The following is a 15,506-nucleotide window of genomic DNA, read 5'->3' as shown; positions in this document are numbered from 1 at the left end:
CAGCCCCACTCTGGCTTATTCCTCGGTTTACAGTGCCAAGTTTGGGCTCGGGGCCACTAGGTGCTGGGTGGACTGCTGACCGCGTGCTGGCCTCTGTGCCAGGGCGCTCTCACTGGGGGAGTGGGGGTGCTGGGGGCGGTCCTTAATGCCTGCCTCCTCCGCCACCCTCCGGCTTCGGGGCCTCAGCACGAGCCGTGTCCTTGGCCTGGAAGCCCCTGGAGCTGTCAGCGCCGAGGTGGGGGCCGAGCGCACAGGGGCGTCCCAGCCCACAGGGCTGATGACGAGGTTCGATCCAGGTGGGCAGAGGCCCTGGCCACACACGCTTCCGGTCACACCAGCTTCCCAGACCCCAGCACCCAACCTGGTCGCTCCCCAGGTGCCTCCCCTCCAACCCGGGCTCCTGGCTGGACACCCCACCCTCACCCCACCTCCAACCCCATCAGGGCGCTCATCCCCTACGCCTGGAGCCCTTCCCTCCACCCCCTCCAGGCCCTGACCATGCCTCCCCTCGGGCCCCTCCACTCTGGCCCCTCCACGGCATCCCACCCCCTTCACCAGCGCCTCCTCCCCTCAGCTGCTTCCTGTGCAAGGCTATGGACACGCAGCGTTTCCTCCCCCTCCCGCCTCCAGCTCCCTCTGCTCTGCCTGCTTCTTCTCCTGTTAGGACGCCTGGGTCAGCCTTTCCCCGAGGGCCCCGTCCTTCTCGCCTCCAGTCTCTTAGCCTCGATGGACCCCCGCCCTGGGCTGTTGTCCTTTGGATTTTAAGGCCCGGGGCAGTCGGATTATAGGATGTCCCAATCCCTGGTCCAGCTGCTCTCTTGGAAGTAGATTTGAACTTAACGGATTAGTCACTTAATCCGTGGGTGTTGCAAGAGCCCACGGCCTCTGCTCAGCCTCCAGGGCCCTGCCTTGCCTGTGAACTCCACAGGTCAGGGCAGCCCATCACACACCCGGGACAGGATCTTCAGGATCCAACAGGCGCGTGTCTCCAGTCAGGCTCCCACCGCCCCCCGGCCGCCCCTTCTGCACCCGCGCCTCCGTCTCCAGTCAGGCTCCCACCACCGGCCCAGTGGTGCTCCGCCCCCGCACACAGGGCCAGAGGGTTAACACCCGTCAGCTGGCCACTTCTCCGCCCCAAGTGCAGGAGGCTTTAAAGGCCTTTTAGGGCCTGTACGGACCTGTGGGGAGACGGCAGTGGCACCCCACTCCAGTACTCTTGCCTGGAAAATCCCATGGACAGAAGAGCCTGGTGGGCTGCAGTCCATGGGGTCGCACAGAGTCGGACACGACTGAAGCGACTTAGCAGCAGCAGAAGCAAGGACCTGTGGGAGCAGCCCCTGCCAGCATCTTCAACCTCCTCTCTCCCTAACTCCTCTCCCTGTCTGCCCGTCACTCATAAGCCTGCTTCAGGGCCTTTGCATAACCAGTCAGGTGGCTTTCTTCAGATGTCACCTCCTCTGAGAAGCCCTCCCTGACCACTCTCACCCTTCCATCCCTCTCGCCCCTCCCCCTCCCTCCACTTGTTCTTTCTAGTACATCCCTGCCTGCCTTTGTCTTCCCTGCTGTGAGGGTGGGGACGGGCGTGTCTGTTCCCTGCTGGTCCCCCAGTGCTGGACACAACTTACAAGCTCTGTGAATGAGTGAATGAATGGTTGGGTGCAGCGAGAGTCAGGGTTTGGAGGGCATTCAGAGTTGCTGGGCAGCAACAGAGACAGAGCCTGGGGAGAGGGGGTTTGGGCGGGCCACGTGAGACTCAGAGGGTTGTGGTTGGAGCCACGGTCGGGGGCTTCCTGAGAACCGCTCGCACAAGCCTGTGCCCCCTCCTCGCCTCCTTCACCTCCTCAGGGCAGCTCTGGGGTCTCGGCAGGTGGTCCGCAACATGACCTCCGAGTTCTTTGCCGCCCAGCTCCGGGCCCGGATCTCCGACAGCACCACTCACCCAGCCTCCTACTACGAGCCTGAGTTCTACACGCCAGACGGTGGGGGCACCGCCCACCTGTCGGTGGTCTCGGAAGACGGCAGCGCTGTGTCGGCCACCAGCACCATCAACCTCTAGTAGGGCTGCTGGGCGGCCGGGAGGGCCAGGAGCTGCCCGCGTGTCTCAGGAGTGGGGGGCTCCACGTTGGCAGAGTGCCTTTCCAGGGAGCATGTGTTGGTGGGCACGGGGCGGGCTGCCCTGCTCTGACCCTGCCGGTCGGCAGCTTCGGTTCCAAGGTGCGGTCACGGGTCAGCGGGATCCTGTTCAACGATGAGATGGATGACTTCAGCTCCCCCAACATCATCAACCAGTTCGGGGTGCCCCCCTCGCCAGCCAACTTCATCGCTCCAGGTGCGGGGCGCAGGGCCTGGGTGGGGAGCGGGCTGGTGTGCCCGCAGCCGCTGAGCCGGTGCTGTGGCCCCCGTCCCCCCACTGCTTCAGGCAAACAGCCGCTCTCGTCCATGTGCCCCGTGATCATCGTGGGCGACGACGGCCAGGTCCGCATGGTGGTGGGCGCCTCCGGGGGCACCCAGATCACCACGTCCACGGCGCTGGTACGTGCCCGCCCGCCGCCCTCGCCTGAGCGCCCAGCCCCTTGCCTACTGGGCCACGCTGACCCCATCCCCACACCCCTCAGGCCATCATCAACAGCCTGTGGTTCGGCTATGATGCCAAACAGGCGGTGGAGGAGCCCCGGCTGCACAATCAGCTTCTGCCCAACACCACGGTGCTGGAGAAAGGCATCGACCAGGTGGGGCTGGGGGAGTCCCGGTGGGGGCGGGGCGGGGGCGGGGAGACCGAGCCGCGGTGGGGGTGGGGTGGGGAGGGGGAGGGGCACCGAGTCCCGGTGGGGGCGGGGCGGGGGCGGGGAGACCGAGCCGCGGTGGGGGTGGGGTGGGGAGGGGAGGGGCACCGAGTCCCGGTGGGGGCGGGGCGGGGCGGGGGAGGGGAAACCGAGCCGCGGTGGGGGCGGGGTGGGGGCCGGGTCCCGGTGGGGTGGGGGCGGGGGAGGGGGACCTAGCCCCGGTGGGGCCCCGGGCCTGCGTCTCCTGATCACCGCAGAGCAGGCAGTGGCTGCTCCCCGCTGCCCGTGGCAGCTGGCCTTCATGCCCACCGCCCGGGTCTCCTCGACCCCCCGGCCCAGAGAGGCCCGGGCCACCCGCGCGGATGAGAGCCAGTCGGCCCCGCGGCCCCCGGCCTGCCCTTCCTGGCCCCTCAGCCGGCAGCCGCGGCCCCGGGGAGTGTGAAGCCCCGCGGCCCGGGCCCCCCTGAGGCCGCGCCCCCTCCCGCCCGCAGGCGGTGGTCGCGGCCCTGAACACCCGGCACCACGCCATCGAGGAGACGTCCACCTACATCGCCGTGGTCCAGGCCGTCGTGCGCACAGCCGGCGGCTGGGCGGCCGCCTCGGACTCCAGGAAAGGCGGGGAGCCCGCGGGCTACTGAGCGCTCCGGGGAGGAGAGGCCCGCCGGGGCGGGGGGCCGGGGGTGGGCCTTGGGGGCTGGCTTCCCCTGGGAGCGGCGCAGCAGGGCAATAAAAGCGGCGGCGGCGCCGGGCTCTGGGCTGTCCTGCCGGCCGGCTCCCGACTCCCTGGGCTTCAGCGCGCTGTGTGAGGTGGGGCCGCCGCGGGGAGGATGGAGACGGGACTCGGAGGCCTTGGCAGCGCGCGCGCTGGGCCCCGGGGAGGGGGGGGCGTGGGCCGCACCCCCGAGTCCCGGCATCGGGGTCGGGCCGCCCGGGACACGTCCCGGTGGCGGCCACCAGTGGGCGCGCGGCCCCCGGCGATTTGTCCGCTGGTTCCGGGAACCGGGAGACCTCCTCAGCTCGCCGATGCCCGTCCAGCACGCCCTGAGGGGAAACCGAGCTCTGGGGGAGGTGGGGTTGGTTAAGAGGCTGGAGAAAAAGATGCTGGTCAGGGCCAGGCCCCGGGGGGGGCTTTCCAAGTGGAAACCCAGAGTGAGATCCAAGCTGCGATGCGCTCCAAGAAGAAGGCCCGGTTCTCCGGGATCAGTGAGCTAGAAGAGGTCCTCAGGTCCCTGAGGGTCAGGGCTTAGACTGTCGCCTGGGGTTAGGGCGGCTCTGGGTGGGGAGGGGGCACCTGGAGATGCCAGGCCCCCAGCCTCCTCCATGGGGCGGCCCCTCCCGCCGGCCCTCCGGGCCTCTTAACTCGTCTTTCACACAGAGTTGTGAGGTGGGAGGCGAGGTGCTCGGAAAGCACCTGGGGAGGTGGGCAGGGCAGAGGGAGGCCCAGTTTGACAGCCTGGTGAGCATTCCCTCCCCTGGGCAAGCACACGGCCAGGGGCGCCAGGTCTGGGCTCTCCTCAGGGAGGCAGGGAAATCCTAGTGGTTCCAAAGTGCCCTCCGGGAAGTGGGGCTTTGCTGGAAACCAGGGAGCAGCCATGGGGTCCTGGGAGCCCTGCATCCGAGAGATCCCCCGTTCCCAGGTCTGAGCCCTGGACCGCGCGTCCCTGGGGTCCTCGGGGAATGGGATGGAGGCTGAGCTGCTGGGGTGGGCATGTCTCTATTCCGCCCTTGTTTTAGCCCCAGAGGAGAGGCTACAGCTCCTTTGTAGGGGAGAAAACTGAGGCCTTGTTCCTGCGGAGGTGGGAGCTGGCCTGGAGCTCCCTGAGCCCCAGCAGGCGGGCAGGGCACCCCCAGTTCCCCAGGCGCTGTGGGGCCTGGCTGAGGGCCCCCTGGGGTCCTGGCTTCCCGTCTTTCTCCTGCCCCTCACCTCCTGGAGAGGAAGAAGAGGTCCCACGCTGACCCTGGCTCACCCCCTCGGTGCCTGCCGCCCTGGCCTCTCCGCGGGTGGGCTGGCCGCAGCCCAGGAATGCACTCTTGCTTCCTGGTTGAGCAATGTCACTGCGGTTTGGGGGTCCCTGGGGGGCAGCGGGAGGAGTCCGCAGCCCTTCCCACCCCACGAGGCAGCCTGCTGCCCCAGGAGTCCCTCTGGCTCAGGCTGGCAGGGGCTCTGGATGGGGCCTGGCAGACTGTGTGACTGTGTGGACATATCCCTCTCTCTGCCTCAGTTTCTCTGCTGTGCCTGGAGGGGTAAATAGACCAGGGGGCAGCAAAGCTCAGCTGGGAAGGAAGCCAGGGTACTTTGGGGGTGGGGAGGGCTGGAAGTCCAGCCCCCAGGCCCTGCACCCTCTGTGTCCTGATAAGCTGGTCAAGGGGGCACCTCAGGGTACCTGCTGTCCCAGCTGGGCACCCTGAGGCTTGGACGGGGCAGGGTGCGGGCTGGTGTCCCCAGGGGAGGAGGTGTGCTCAGTTCAGGAAGAGGGAGGTGGACACGCCGCCCCCAGGGGTAGGTAGAGACGCAGGTGCAAGGGAAGCCCCTCCCCAAGGCCTGGTGGCGTTTCCAGGACCGCAGGCCCCAGGGTGGACCGTCCGGTGGGCGCTGGGCGCAGGCCCGTCTGCCTCCCCCGTGAAGACACCTCCCCTGAATAGACGGGGAAGCTGAACCCCCTCCTGGTCACCCCAGCCCCCTTCCTCAGCTTCGACTGAGCTGGGACTTGAACTCGGGTCCTGGGTGACCCTGCCTGGGTCCCCTGCAGCCCCAGGGTCCTCTGGATCTGGAGATGCTGAGGTGAGCAGCTGCTGGGGGGCGGGGGGCACGAATAGGGGGCAGGTTGGGGCTCTGTCCAGGCGCCCTGGCCCTCTGAGCCTGATCCAGGAAGGGTCCTCTACTGTCCTGGCTTTGCTGGGAGCCGGAGATCAGCCACGGGGTCCTGGGAGCCCTGCACCCCAACTCCTCCCGGGAGCCAAGTTGGCGCCAAGTCCTTGCACACACGGGCCGGCGTACCCCCTGGGCACTGGCAGCTGGCGGGAGGGGCAGCGGGTCGAATGGCAGACAGAGAGTTAACAGCAGCGCTGACTTCTCTCTGGAAGGAAAAACTCCCCACAAACACCCTGCTGCCTGGCATCCTGCCAGGGCCAAGATAGAGGCTAAAACTGGAAGTCCCGGAGGGTGGCCAGCTCTGCCTCTGCAGCGGACGCTTGAGGACGGAGCAGCCCCGCAGCCAGCCGTCTGTCCACACACCCACTGTCCACCTGGCTGCCTGCTGCTCATCTGGAAACCTCTGTCTGTCCACCCATCCAACTCTGTCTGTCTGTCTGTCTGATCCTCCTCCGTCCCGCCGTCTGGCTGTCCGCCCATCTGTCTGTCTGTGGCCCCCATCTGGTGGTCCACCTGTCCTGTCACCCGTGAGTCCATCTGCTCACCTTGTCCATTCAGCTGCCCGCCTCCCTGTGCACCTCCCTGTCCGCCAGCTGCGTGCCCACCTGCCTCCCCTCTCCCCTGGGCCTGTCAGAGCCATGGCCCAGGGCCGCGGGGCCGCGGTCAGCCTGGTCCTGCTGGCGCTGGTGCTGGCGCTGGCCATCATCGTGCCCACCGTGGTTGTCTCTCGGCACCGCGTCCACTGCGGCCCCCAGGCCTTTGCCCACGCCGCAGTCGCTGCGGACTCCAAAACCTGCTCGGACATTGGGCGGTGAGTAAGAGGTGGGTGGGAGCTGGGTGGGCCTTGGCGCCGGCCCCTCCCAGAGACTGTGTGACCAGCGGCGAGAGTGTGGAGAAGACACGTGTGTGTGTGTGTGTGCCGGCGTGTGGGGGCCGCGTGGGTTTGGGGGAAGAGGCCCCAGGGCCCTTGCAGAGACCTGGTAGCAGATGTGCATGGGGGCAGACAGGGCCCTGGGTAACCACCGTCCGGGCAGAGCGGAGGTGGCGTGTGAGACTGGCCTGAACCTCAGGCCTGGGAGGCCCAGAGGGGCACTGCCACAGTGTTGCTGGTCTGGCCCTCACTGACCCCGATGATGGGCCCAGCGCCTTCAGGGAGGCCCTGACCGTTTTCCGAGGCTGGGTCTTCCCCGGGACGTGGGTGAGGAGGGCACAGGCTCCATATGTGAGGACTGGCCACCAGGGTGCACTCAGTGATGCCTGAGAGCAGGCTCCCCGTCCTGGCCCTGGGAAACCCGCCCCCGATGGCACTGTGTCCCCCCACGGCCTCCCCTCTGCGTGTCAGGGCTCGGAGCCAGGCCAGCGGCTGGCAGAGTGACTGATGCTCGCTGGGCGGGGAAAGGGGGCTGTGGAGAGGGGCCCCAGCCGGCATTTTCCGACTGACCAGACCTTCTTCCAGGAAGCCCAGCCCGTGGAGGCTTCCCACGAGGACACCCTTCCTGGCCCCTGCCCTGCTACCCAGCTGGGCTGCGGGAGCCTGGGCTAGCACCCGCCTCCCTGCTGGTTCCATCTGCTTCCCGGAATGTCTGCCTCAAGGGCCATGGTCAGGATCAGAAGCGCTTTGTGATCCGAAAGGGAGAGCGCTGGACTGAGGGGCATGGTGGCCGAGCCGCTGCCGCCGGCCACTGCTGGGCAGAGGGCGTCCGTGCCCCTACGTCCCACGGTCACCCCTCTTCCCAGCTCTCTCTCTCTTTCCATTCATTCTTTCCTCCCTTTGTCTGCCATCTGGCCCTGCCCCCTCCTGTCCTGGGCCCTCCCTCATGGCTCCCTCAAGGATGACAGGGACAAGTTGCAGGGTAGGCTGCTTGGTCTCTGGAGGGGGGTCCCAGGGGCCAGGAGGGGAATGACCCCCCCGAGAAGCGCTGTGCCACCCCCCCACCCTGAACCCATATTTGCAAAGATGCAAACAAGTTGGGCCCTGCTGGCTTAGCAGTAAAGGATCTGCCTGCAATACAGAAGACCCGGGTTTGATCCCTGGTTCGGGAAGATCCCCTGGAGGAGGAAATGGCAACCCACTCCAGTATTTACGCCTGGAAAATCCCAAGGACGGAGGAGCTTGGCGGGCTACAGTCTATGGGGTCACAAAGAGTGTCACGTGACTGAGTGACTAAACAAAAACAAGTCAGGGGACTTCCCTGGTGGTCTGGTGGCTGAGGCTCTGTGCTCCCAGTGCAGGGGTCAGGGTTCGATCCCTGCTCAGGGAACTAGATCTCACAGGCTGCAGCAAAGGTTCACATGTGACAACCGAGCAGCATCCTGCTGTGCTGCAGTTAAGCCCCAGCACATGAATACATGAGTAAAGAGGTCGGGCTTCAGCCTCAGAACCACTGAGAGGACGCGGCCCCCAGGGGCGGGGCCTGCGGGGAGGCCCGGCTCACCCTGCGCCCCCAAGCCTCTGCAGAGGGTCTGTGCTCTGCAGCCCCCACTGGCCAGGGAGTGGATGTGGTTTTCTTCCCGACTGATTTCTGTCCTTGTCAAGCTGTGACTCCACTTCCTGCTGCTGTTCTCGGAAGTCCGAGAGATGGGGGGGAGCCCGGAGCTGCCCCAGCTGCTGAAGGACGGGGCGACTCCTCCAGGGCCCTCCCCTCACTGTGCTGCCATTGCTGCTGCCTCCTGTCCCTTCTCCACTCACCACGTCTCCCTCCTTCCACCCTGCAAGCACTGGGTTCTCTGGGAGACCCTCTAGGGAGACCTGAGGGTCGGCGGCAACTCCTAGCTTTGTGACCACTTGGAAATGCCACGCAAGGTCCCCAGGGGAGGCATCATTGTTCCACTTCATGTCTGAGGAATCTAGGGAGGATGGGGTCTTCCCAGGGTCCCCACGTTCCACCCAGGAGCCCGGGCTGCAGAGAGGGGTGGAGGGCGTGGGCCCAGCCGCTGGGAGGACCAGGGAGGACAGCCGCAGGAGCACTTTGTAAACTGAGAAGAACCTTGTATGTGGCCAGGGGCAGTGTAAAGGACATCGCAATTTGCAACCTGTGGAGTGCAGTGAGTCTGCGAGCCGCTGGACCTGAGGGGGCAGCCTGGTGTGGTCTCTGAACTAACCTGGGGTGTGGTGGCAGTCGGCAGGCCACCCAGCTGTGCCCACTCCCCAGTGAAGGCTGGCAGAGCAAGCCCGGGTGTGGGGGGAAGGCAGGGGCCGAGGAGCCTGGCTGCTTAGTCAGCGCCCGGTCTCCCCAGAGCCATCCTCCAGCAGCGCGGCTCGCCCGTGGACGCTGCCATCGCGGCTCTGGTCTGCACCGGGGTCGTCAACCCCCAGAGCATGGGCCTGGGTGGAGGGGTCATCTTCACTATCTACAACGCCACCACAGGTGAGTCCTCTCGGGACCCCCCGTGGGGAGGATGGGCTCTGTCCGCCACGCCCCTTCAAGGCCTCGCCCCGCCCCTTACTGGATCTCGCCACGCCCACCCTGCTGAGCCCATTCCAGGAGTTAGCACAGAGGCCCAGAGCCCCACCTGGGCTGTCGTGGTGTGCGGCGAGGCCTGGCAGCCTCCGGGGCGCCCCTGACACCCCGAACGCCCTGCCCAACCCCAGGGAAGGTGGAAGTCATCAATGCCAGGGAGACGGTGCCCTCCAACCCCATCCCGGCTCTGCTGGACCAGTGCGAGCAGGCCCAGCCTCTGGGCATAGGTGAGACCCTGGAGAACCACCTCCCCCCACCTCTGCCCCACCCCACCAGGCCGCTGGCTTCAGTTCAGTTCAGCTCAGTCGCTCAGTCGTGTCCGACTCTTTGCGACCCCATGAATCGCAGCACACCAGGCCTCCCTGTCCATCACCAACTCCCAGAGTTCACTCAGACTCTCGTCCATCGAGTCAGTGATGCCATCCAGCCATCTCATCCTCTGTCGTCCCCTTCTCCTCCTGCCTCCAATCCCTCCCAGCATCAGAGTCTTTTCCAATGAGTCAACTCTTCGCATGAGGTGGCCAAAGTACTGGAGTTTCAGGCCACTGGGTTAGAACCTCACATCCCGAAGGGACAGGGCGCCTCTTGGACTGGCTGAGACACCCTGGCACTGGGGGGCGGCAGCTGGGGATGGGGAGCCCCTGTGGAGGTTCTAACCCCCAGGCTGGGGCTCTTTTCCTGGGGGAGGGCTCTCTGAGTTGGGAGGGGTGATCCAAGCAGTGACCACTTCAAAGGCCCTGGAGACTAAGGTGGAGATGCATTCGTGGTCTGGGGCTGGTGGACTGGGGTCTGTGGCCTGGGGTGGTGGGCGAGGTCGGTGGCCTGGGTCGGTGGACTGGGCTGGTGGGCGGGGTTGGGGCCAGTTTTCCTGAGCCCCAGGGACCTGGTCATGGACTTTGTGCAGAAGTCCATGGGAGTCAAGGGGGTTCAAGTGGAGAGGAATGTGCTTCCACGTGAGCTACAGAAAGCTCACTCGGGCTGCCATGGCTGGGAGGGGGCTAGGCGGCCAGGAGTGGGGTGATGGAGAGCCCCTGGGCCCGAGGGCACAGGTCGCCCCGGGGGCAGGGGCTTGACACCCTGTGCCGTGCAGGTGCCCAGTGGATCGGGGTGCCCGGGGAGCTCCGGGGCTATGCTGAGGCCCACCGCCGCCATGGTCGCCTGCCCTGGGCACAGCTGTTCATGCCCACCATCGCGCTGCTCCGGGGGGGCTTCCGCGTGCCCACCATCCTCGCCAGCTTCCTGCACAGCCAGTTCCTGCGCCCCTCCCTTACGGAGTCGTCCCTGAGGTGAGCGCTGATGGAGGCCCAGGGCCCCTCCTCAGCCCCTTCTCCAGCTGGAGGGTCTACCCTGGAGGCAGGGTGGGGCGGGGGCCGTGGATGATGAGTGCGTCCTGGTCTCAGCTCACAGACCTCCGCCTCCACGTGGTAGCACCTCATTGGAGGGCTCCGGCCAGAGGGAGTTTCTGCCCACGTGATGGGGCTCCGGGGGCACAGATCTGGGCTCTGCACACCCCCTCGGCCCTCCTCCCCACTGTCCTGTCCTCTCTCCCACCCCTGCACTCTCCCTTCCCTCCTTCCCCTCTGCCCTTCCCCCTCTCACGCTCTGGGCCCACCCAGGCTGCCCACTGACCAGTCCTCCAGGAGGGCAGGACCTCAGGCCCTGGGTGGATGCAGGCCTGGCAGGGGTTGTGGCCTCCCTGGGACCCGGTGATGAGACGTGAAGGGTGTCAGCTCCACCCAGTCCTGGAGAACCTGCCCCCCCCACCCCCCCACCCCCGCCCCCATGTCCACCGCAGCCCCGCAGGACCGCAGACCAGGACTGCCTCCCGTAGGGTTGGAAGTGTGACCGCCCTCCAGGACCCGGCCCCCCCTGAGGCCGCCCCCCACCCCCCAGACAGCTCTTCTTCAATGGGACAGAACCCTTGAGGTCTCAGGACCCACTGCCGTGGCCCATGCTGGCTGCCACCCTGGAGACCGTGGCCACAGAAGGCGCGGAGGCCCTCTACACAGGGCGGCTGGGCCAGCTGCTGCTGGAGGACATCGCCAAGGAAGGTCAGCGTGCGAGGTCCCACTGCCCTGCCCGGCCAGAGAAAGCGGGGTCTGGGTGCTGGGGCTGAGGGAGGGCCAGTGGCTCCCAGGCTTCAAGAGGCTGTTCCTTAATCCTGCCTGCTGCTGGACCCAGGGACCCTGCGGTCAACACCCCTGAGGCGCAGGGCCCCGTGGTTTCGGGCCTCAACACGGGAGCTATCAGTGGTCATGGGGGCTCCTGGCCTGGAGCTGGCCCCCCTCAGAGGCTAGTGCGCCTCCCCCATCTTCCCTGCTTGCTTTCCACCTGCCCATCTCCGGTCTGCCCACCCATCCCCCAGCCCCGAGCCACTGCCCACAGACCCAGCATTGCCACCCCCCCAACCCCCTCCCGGGGGTCTGGAAGGCTAGGGGGTGCGGGGAGCCCCGCTGTGTGACCCTGGGCCCCTGGCTGACACTGTGCCTCCATTTCCCTGTCTGTACACGGAGTCGTCCCCGCCTCGCCCAGGTAGCCGGCTGACCCGGCAGGACTTGGCATCCTTCCGGCCTGAGGTGGTGGATGCCCTCGCCATGCCCCTGGGGGATTATACCCTGTATTCGCCGCCGCCGCCTGCTGGGGGCGCCATTCTCAGCTTCGTCCTCAACGTGCTCAAAGGTGAGGCCCCGCCCCGCAGGAGTCCGGGGCTGAGGGTCGGGCCCGGGGAGCGGTGTGCTCCAGAGCAGACCTGGGGGCGGCTAGGGCTCTGCAGGGGCGCCTGCCGTCATCTTCCTGCGGAGCCCCTCACCCCCACCCCGGGGAACCCGACCCGGGGCAGAGGAGCAGGTGGTGAGCTGCCCGTCGAGTGTGTGCACCTAGGCCTGAGGCCCAGACTACAGCAGCCTGCAGGGTGGGGGGGAGGGGCCCTGGCGGGGGCCCCAGCCGTGTCCAGGGCTGGGACTGTCGGATGCTGACTACGTTCTCCGGGGCTGCCGTTAACAAATGATCACCCATCACCAAAACCTGCTGGCTTAGACCACGAGAAATTTATGCTCTGCTAGTTCTGGAGGCCAGAAATTCAGAATCAAGGTGTCCACAAGGCCACCTTCCCTCCAGGGCCGGTTGGCGGGGGGAGCATTTGTTTTCTGCCTCTTCTAGTTTCTGGGGGCTGCGTCCGGTCAGCATCTGCGACCACACGGCTTCCCTGTCCTGCGTGTCTGTTTTACGCAGATGTCTTACATTTAGCGCCCACGGGATAACCCGCTCCTCCCAAGAGCCTTCAGCTACTGACACGATTGCTGCAGAAGGGGACACTCTTCTGTGGGGGGCAGTACTCACGGGTCCTGGGGGTTAGGACGCGGAGTCTGAGCCCACTGCACGACATGACCCCCACCTTCGCCCACCCCCTCCCCCAGGGTTCAACTTTACCGTCGAGTCGGTGGCGGGGCTGGAGGGGAGAGTGAACTTGTACCATCACCTCGTGGAGACGCTCAAGTTCGCTGGGGGGCAGAGGTGGCGGCTGTGGGACCCTCGAAGCCACCCAGAGGTCCAGGTAAGGTGTCCTGGGCTGGTGGGCAGCCCTGTCCCCGCCCCAGGGCTCAGGGTCAGGCCAGTGAGCGCCCTGCGCAGACCCCGAGCACCTGGCAGGTGAGGCCAGAGGGAGGTGAATACGGTTGGCTCTGGAACGGGAGGGCCTGGCAGTGGCCGGAGCAAGGAAGGTGTGGTCGGTCTGGGGGCAGCAGGGAGCCGGGAGGGCCGTGGGGGCACCTTCAGGGGACCCTCCGCCGCGTGGGCCCCTCCAGGCCACTCACGGACCCCCTAACCTGTCTGCCGTCCCCAGAACGCCTCCCAGGACCTGCTGGGGGAGGCCCTGGCCCAGCACATCCGCCAGCAGATGGACGACCGGGGAGACCACCCGCTCGACCACTACAGCCTGGCCGGGGCCTGGACCCACAGGATGGGCACGGCCCACGTATCCGTGCTGGGCGAGGACGGCAGCGCCGTGGCCGCCACCAGCACCATCAACACGCCGTGCGTGGGGCTCGGGGCGGGCGGGCGGGCGGGCCGCACTGGGTTCCCTGGGCCTGGCGCCCCGCCCCCACTTGCTGTGTCCGCGGGGTAGGTGGGGGGCGGTACCTCTCCTCCTGTCAAAGGGGTCCTGCGCCCGGGCATCTCTGGCTGACGGGTGCTCACCCGGTGTCTCTGAGCGCGGATGGGGAAGGCGCCTCACACCAGAAGGATGGTGCCGAGGAGGGCTGGGGCGGGGCCGGGGCGGGCTGGGGCGGGGCCGGGGCGGGGCCAGCAAGTTACTCTGGGGGCGGGGCCAGGGGGCTCTGGGGCGGGGCCGGGGAGGGGAGCGCGGTCCCAGCGTGCTGGGGGCGGCCCCTGAAGCCAGGGGCTCCTGGACGGCTGTGTGAGTCAGCACCCCGCAGTCGGCGCCCAGCCCCGCCTCCGTCCGCAGCTTTGGAGCCATGGTGTACTCACCACGCACGGGCATCCTTCTCAACAACGAGCTTCTGGACCTGTGCTGGCGGCACTCACAGGGCTCTAGAGCCACCCCCTCGCCCGGTGAGCACAGGCCCCCCCCACCCCCAGCCCCGGGTGAGGGAAGGCGGGCCGGTCTGGCGTCGGTGGATCGTGCCTCGGTTGACGGAGACGGAGCGGGCGGCCCTGGGGGGCTGGCTGGGAAGCGAATCTGCCCTGACTCCTGTCTGGCCCCCAGTTCCAGGTGAGCGGCCCCCGTCGTCCATGGTCCCCTCCATCTTGGTCAGCACAGCCCGGGGGTCGAAGCTCGTGATCGGCGGGGCCGGCGGGGAACTCATTATCTCTGCGGTGGCTCAGGTGAGTCTGGGGACTCCCGGCTAGAACGCGCCCTCGCTGGGCGGCCCTGCTGTCCCCGGAGGGGTTGGGGAGGGTGGCTGGTACCCCCACTCCCCCGCCTTCCTCCCTGCGTCATCCTCTTCCTTGCAGGCCATCATGAACAAGCTGTGGCTGGGCTTTGACCTGCAAGCCGCCATCAAGGCCCCCATCCTTCACGTGGACAGCAAGGGCCAGGTGGAGTTCGAGCCCAGCTTCAGCCAGGTGAGGCAGATGCCTCCATGCCTGCCTTCAGAGCCTGGGGGCGGGGGCCTCAGCTCCTGTATGCCTTGGGCCAGGTCTCCACGCATCTCCAGGGTCTCTGTTAAGAGTCACAGACGGGCAAGCGTGGGGACCAGTCTGCCAGGCAGGGCACTTGGCCCCTCAGACACCAATACCTGGGCCCTGACGCACCGTCTCAGACCTGAGCCATGAGGGCCGTGCTCAGAGCACCTCACCCGCGAGGACCACTGGGGCCTGGGGCCTGCCTGTGTCCTTGGACTCGTGGGTCTTCAGAAGCCTCCAGTGATTCCTCCACCAGCAGGGCCCTGGGGAGTCTTCCTGCCACATCCCTGGCATCTGGGATCCCCCGTCTTCTCGTGGGTGTTGAGAGAGCGGATCCCAAGCTACCAATAGCATGGCTCCAGGGCCATTCCTCCTGATGTTGAGTTGGGCTCTTCTTAAGCATGGAGGACTCGGGGCTCCAAAGGGCCCAGGCTCTGCCTTCTAGAGGCTTTGCTTTCCAGACCCTCAGAACCGAGTCCCCCACCGCCACCTACCTTCTCCACTGAAGCCCTGGACTCCTCTGGGGTTACGCTGAGGCCCTGGTGTCCTCAACTTAGGGCAGAAGTGAGGTTCTGTCTCAGGTCCTTCCAGACGGGGCCATGGACTCCGTCGTCCTCTCTGGAGCCAGGCCTCTGCTCTGGGGCCTGTGGAGTGGGGGGCCACAGACTCTGCGTCCTGCAGACGAGGCTGCGTCCAGCGCCCCTCTGTCCTCACCCAGACCTGCGCCCCTACTCCTGTCCAGGTTGGGGTCCTCAGCTCCCTGCTCGGGCCCCGTCCCCTCTGTGACCGGCTGGCCTCCTCTCCCCTCCAGGAGGTTCAGAAGGGGCTCCAGGACCGGGGCCAAGAGCAGAACAAGAGGCCCTTCTTCCTGAACGTGGTCCAGGCCGTGTCCCAGGACGGGGCCTGTGTGCACGCCGCAGCGGACCCGCGGAAGGGCGGGGAGCCCTCGGGCTACTGAAAGGCTGCTCCCTCCCGATTTGGGGTCCCGCCCCGCGTGCTCCAGGCCAGCCTGACCTGGGGATCAAGCGCTCTGGCAGGATCTGGGCCCCTGGGCTGGACGGTTGGCCTGGAGCTGCAAAGAGGTGGACAGCCCAGCAGATGGGCAACTGTGGGGGTCGAGTCTCCCCACCAGAGCCCCGGCCCTGGCCGCTCCAGGCCTCACCCACGACTGTGCCCCTGCCCCCTGGAAGCCCCGCTCCCCACCTGTATATCCTCCAGTCCGAGATTAAAGAAGAGACTGCACCATGC

At 67.0% G+C, this 15,506-nt stretch overlaps 2 protein-coding genes across 24 annotated transcripts in view; both read left to right on the top strand.

Moving 5' to 3' along the window:
• The window catches only part of LOC147355860 (glutathione hydrolase 1 proenzyme), a 31,242-nt gene extending 27,677 nt beyond the window's left edge, over nt 1-3,565 (top strand). For 9 of the 18 annotated variants that reach the window (XR_015144069.1, XR_015144067.1, XR_015144064.1 and 6 more), the window contains 5 exons: nt 1,846-2,055; nt 2,202-2,329; nt 2,420-2,532; nt 2,616-2,729; nt 3,275-3,565. Coding sequence is in view for 10 of the 18 variants with exons in the window: in XM_086346088.1 (XP_086202214.1) it covers nt 1,880-2,055; nt 2,202-2,329; nt 2,420-2,532; nt 2,616-2,729; nt 3,275-3,421 (678 nt within the window). In the remaining 8 variants the exon portion in view is untranslated. Of the gene's footprint in view, nt 1-191; nt 297-1,845; nt 2,056-2,201; nt 2,330-2,419; nt 2,533-2,615; nt 2,730-3,274 lie in introns of those variants that run through there. The other 9 variants (XM_086346087.1, XM_086346085.1, XM_086346081.1 and 6 more) reach the window with 2 other exon arrangements.
• On the top strand, nt 3,509-15,503 carry GGT5 (gamma-glutamyltransferase 5). Of its 6 annotated transcripts, none has more exons than XM_086346075.1 (14): nt 3,509-3,590; nt 5,461-5,565; nt 5,868-6,466; nt 8,893-9,023; nt 9,248-9,343; nt 10,207-10,402; nt 11,033-11,167; nt 11,653-11,795; nt 12,533-12,669; nt 12,958-13,148; nt 13,579-13,685; nt 13,840-13,958; nt 14,088-14,198; nt 15,070-15,503. In XM_086346075.1, exons 3-14 carry the CDS (start codon nt 6,294-6,296, stop codon nt 15,214-15,216), a joined length of 1,686 nt encoding a protein of 561 aa, XP_086202201.1. In that variant the 5' UTR covers nt 3,509-3,590; nt 5,461-5,565; nt 5,868-6,293; the 3' UTR covers nt 15,217-15,503. The 6 variants fall into 6 exon arrangements, with proteins under 6 accessions (XP_086202201.1, XP_086202200.1, XP_086202199.1 ...); XM_086346073.1 differs by having other exon boundaries at nt 3,543-3,590; nt 11,010-11,167; nt 11,649-11,795; XM_086346074.1 differs by lacking the exon at nt 5,461-5,565 and having other exon boundaries at nt 3,542-3,590; nt 11,010-11,167; nt 11,649-11,795.
• Nucleotides 15,504-15,506: the final 3 nt, after the last annotated feature.

Source organism: Bos grunniens, chromosome 17 (assembly GCF_055505025.1).
Source record: "Bos grunniens cultivar Pamir isolate PY7600 chromosome 17, Bosgru_T2T1.0, whole genome shotgun sequence".
In the NCBI taxonomy this organism is placed as follows: Eukaryota; Metazoa; Chordata; class Mammalia; order Artiodactyla; family Bovidae; genus Bos; species Bos grunniens.
Note: the sequence above shows the minus strand (reverse complement) of the source record. Positions and strands in the feature narration are given on the sequence as shown.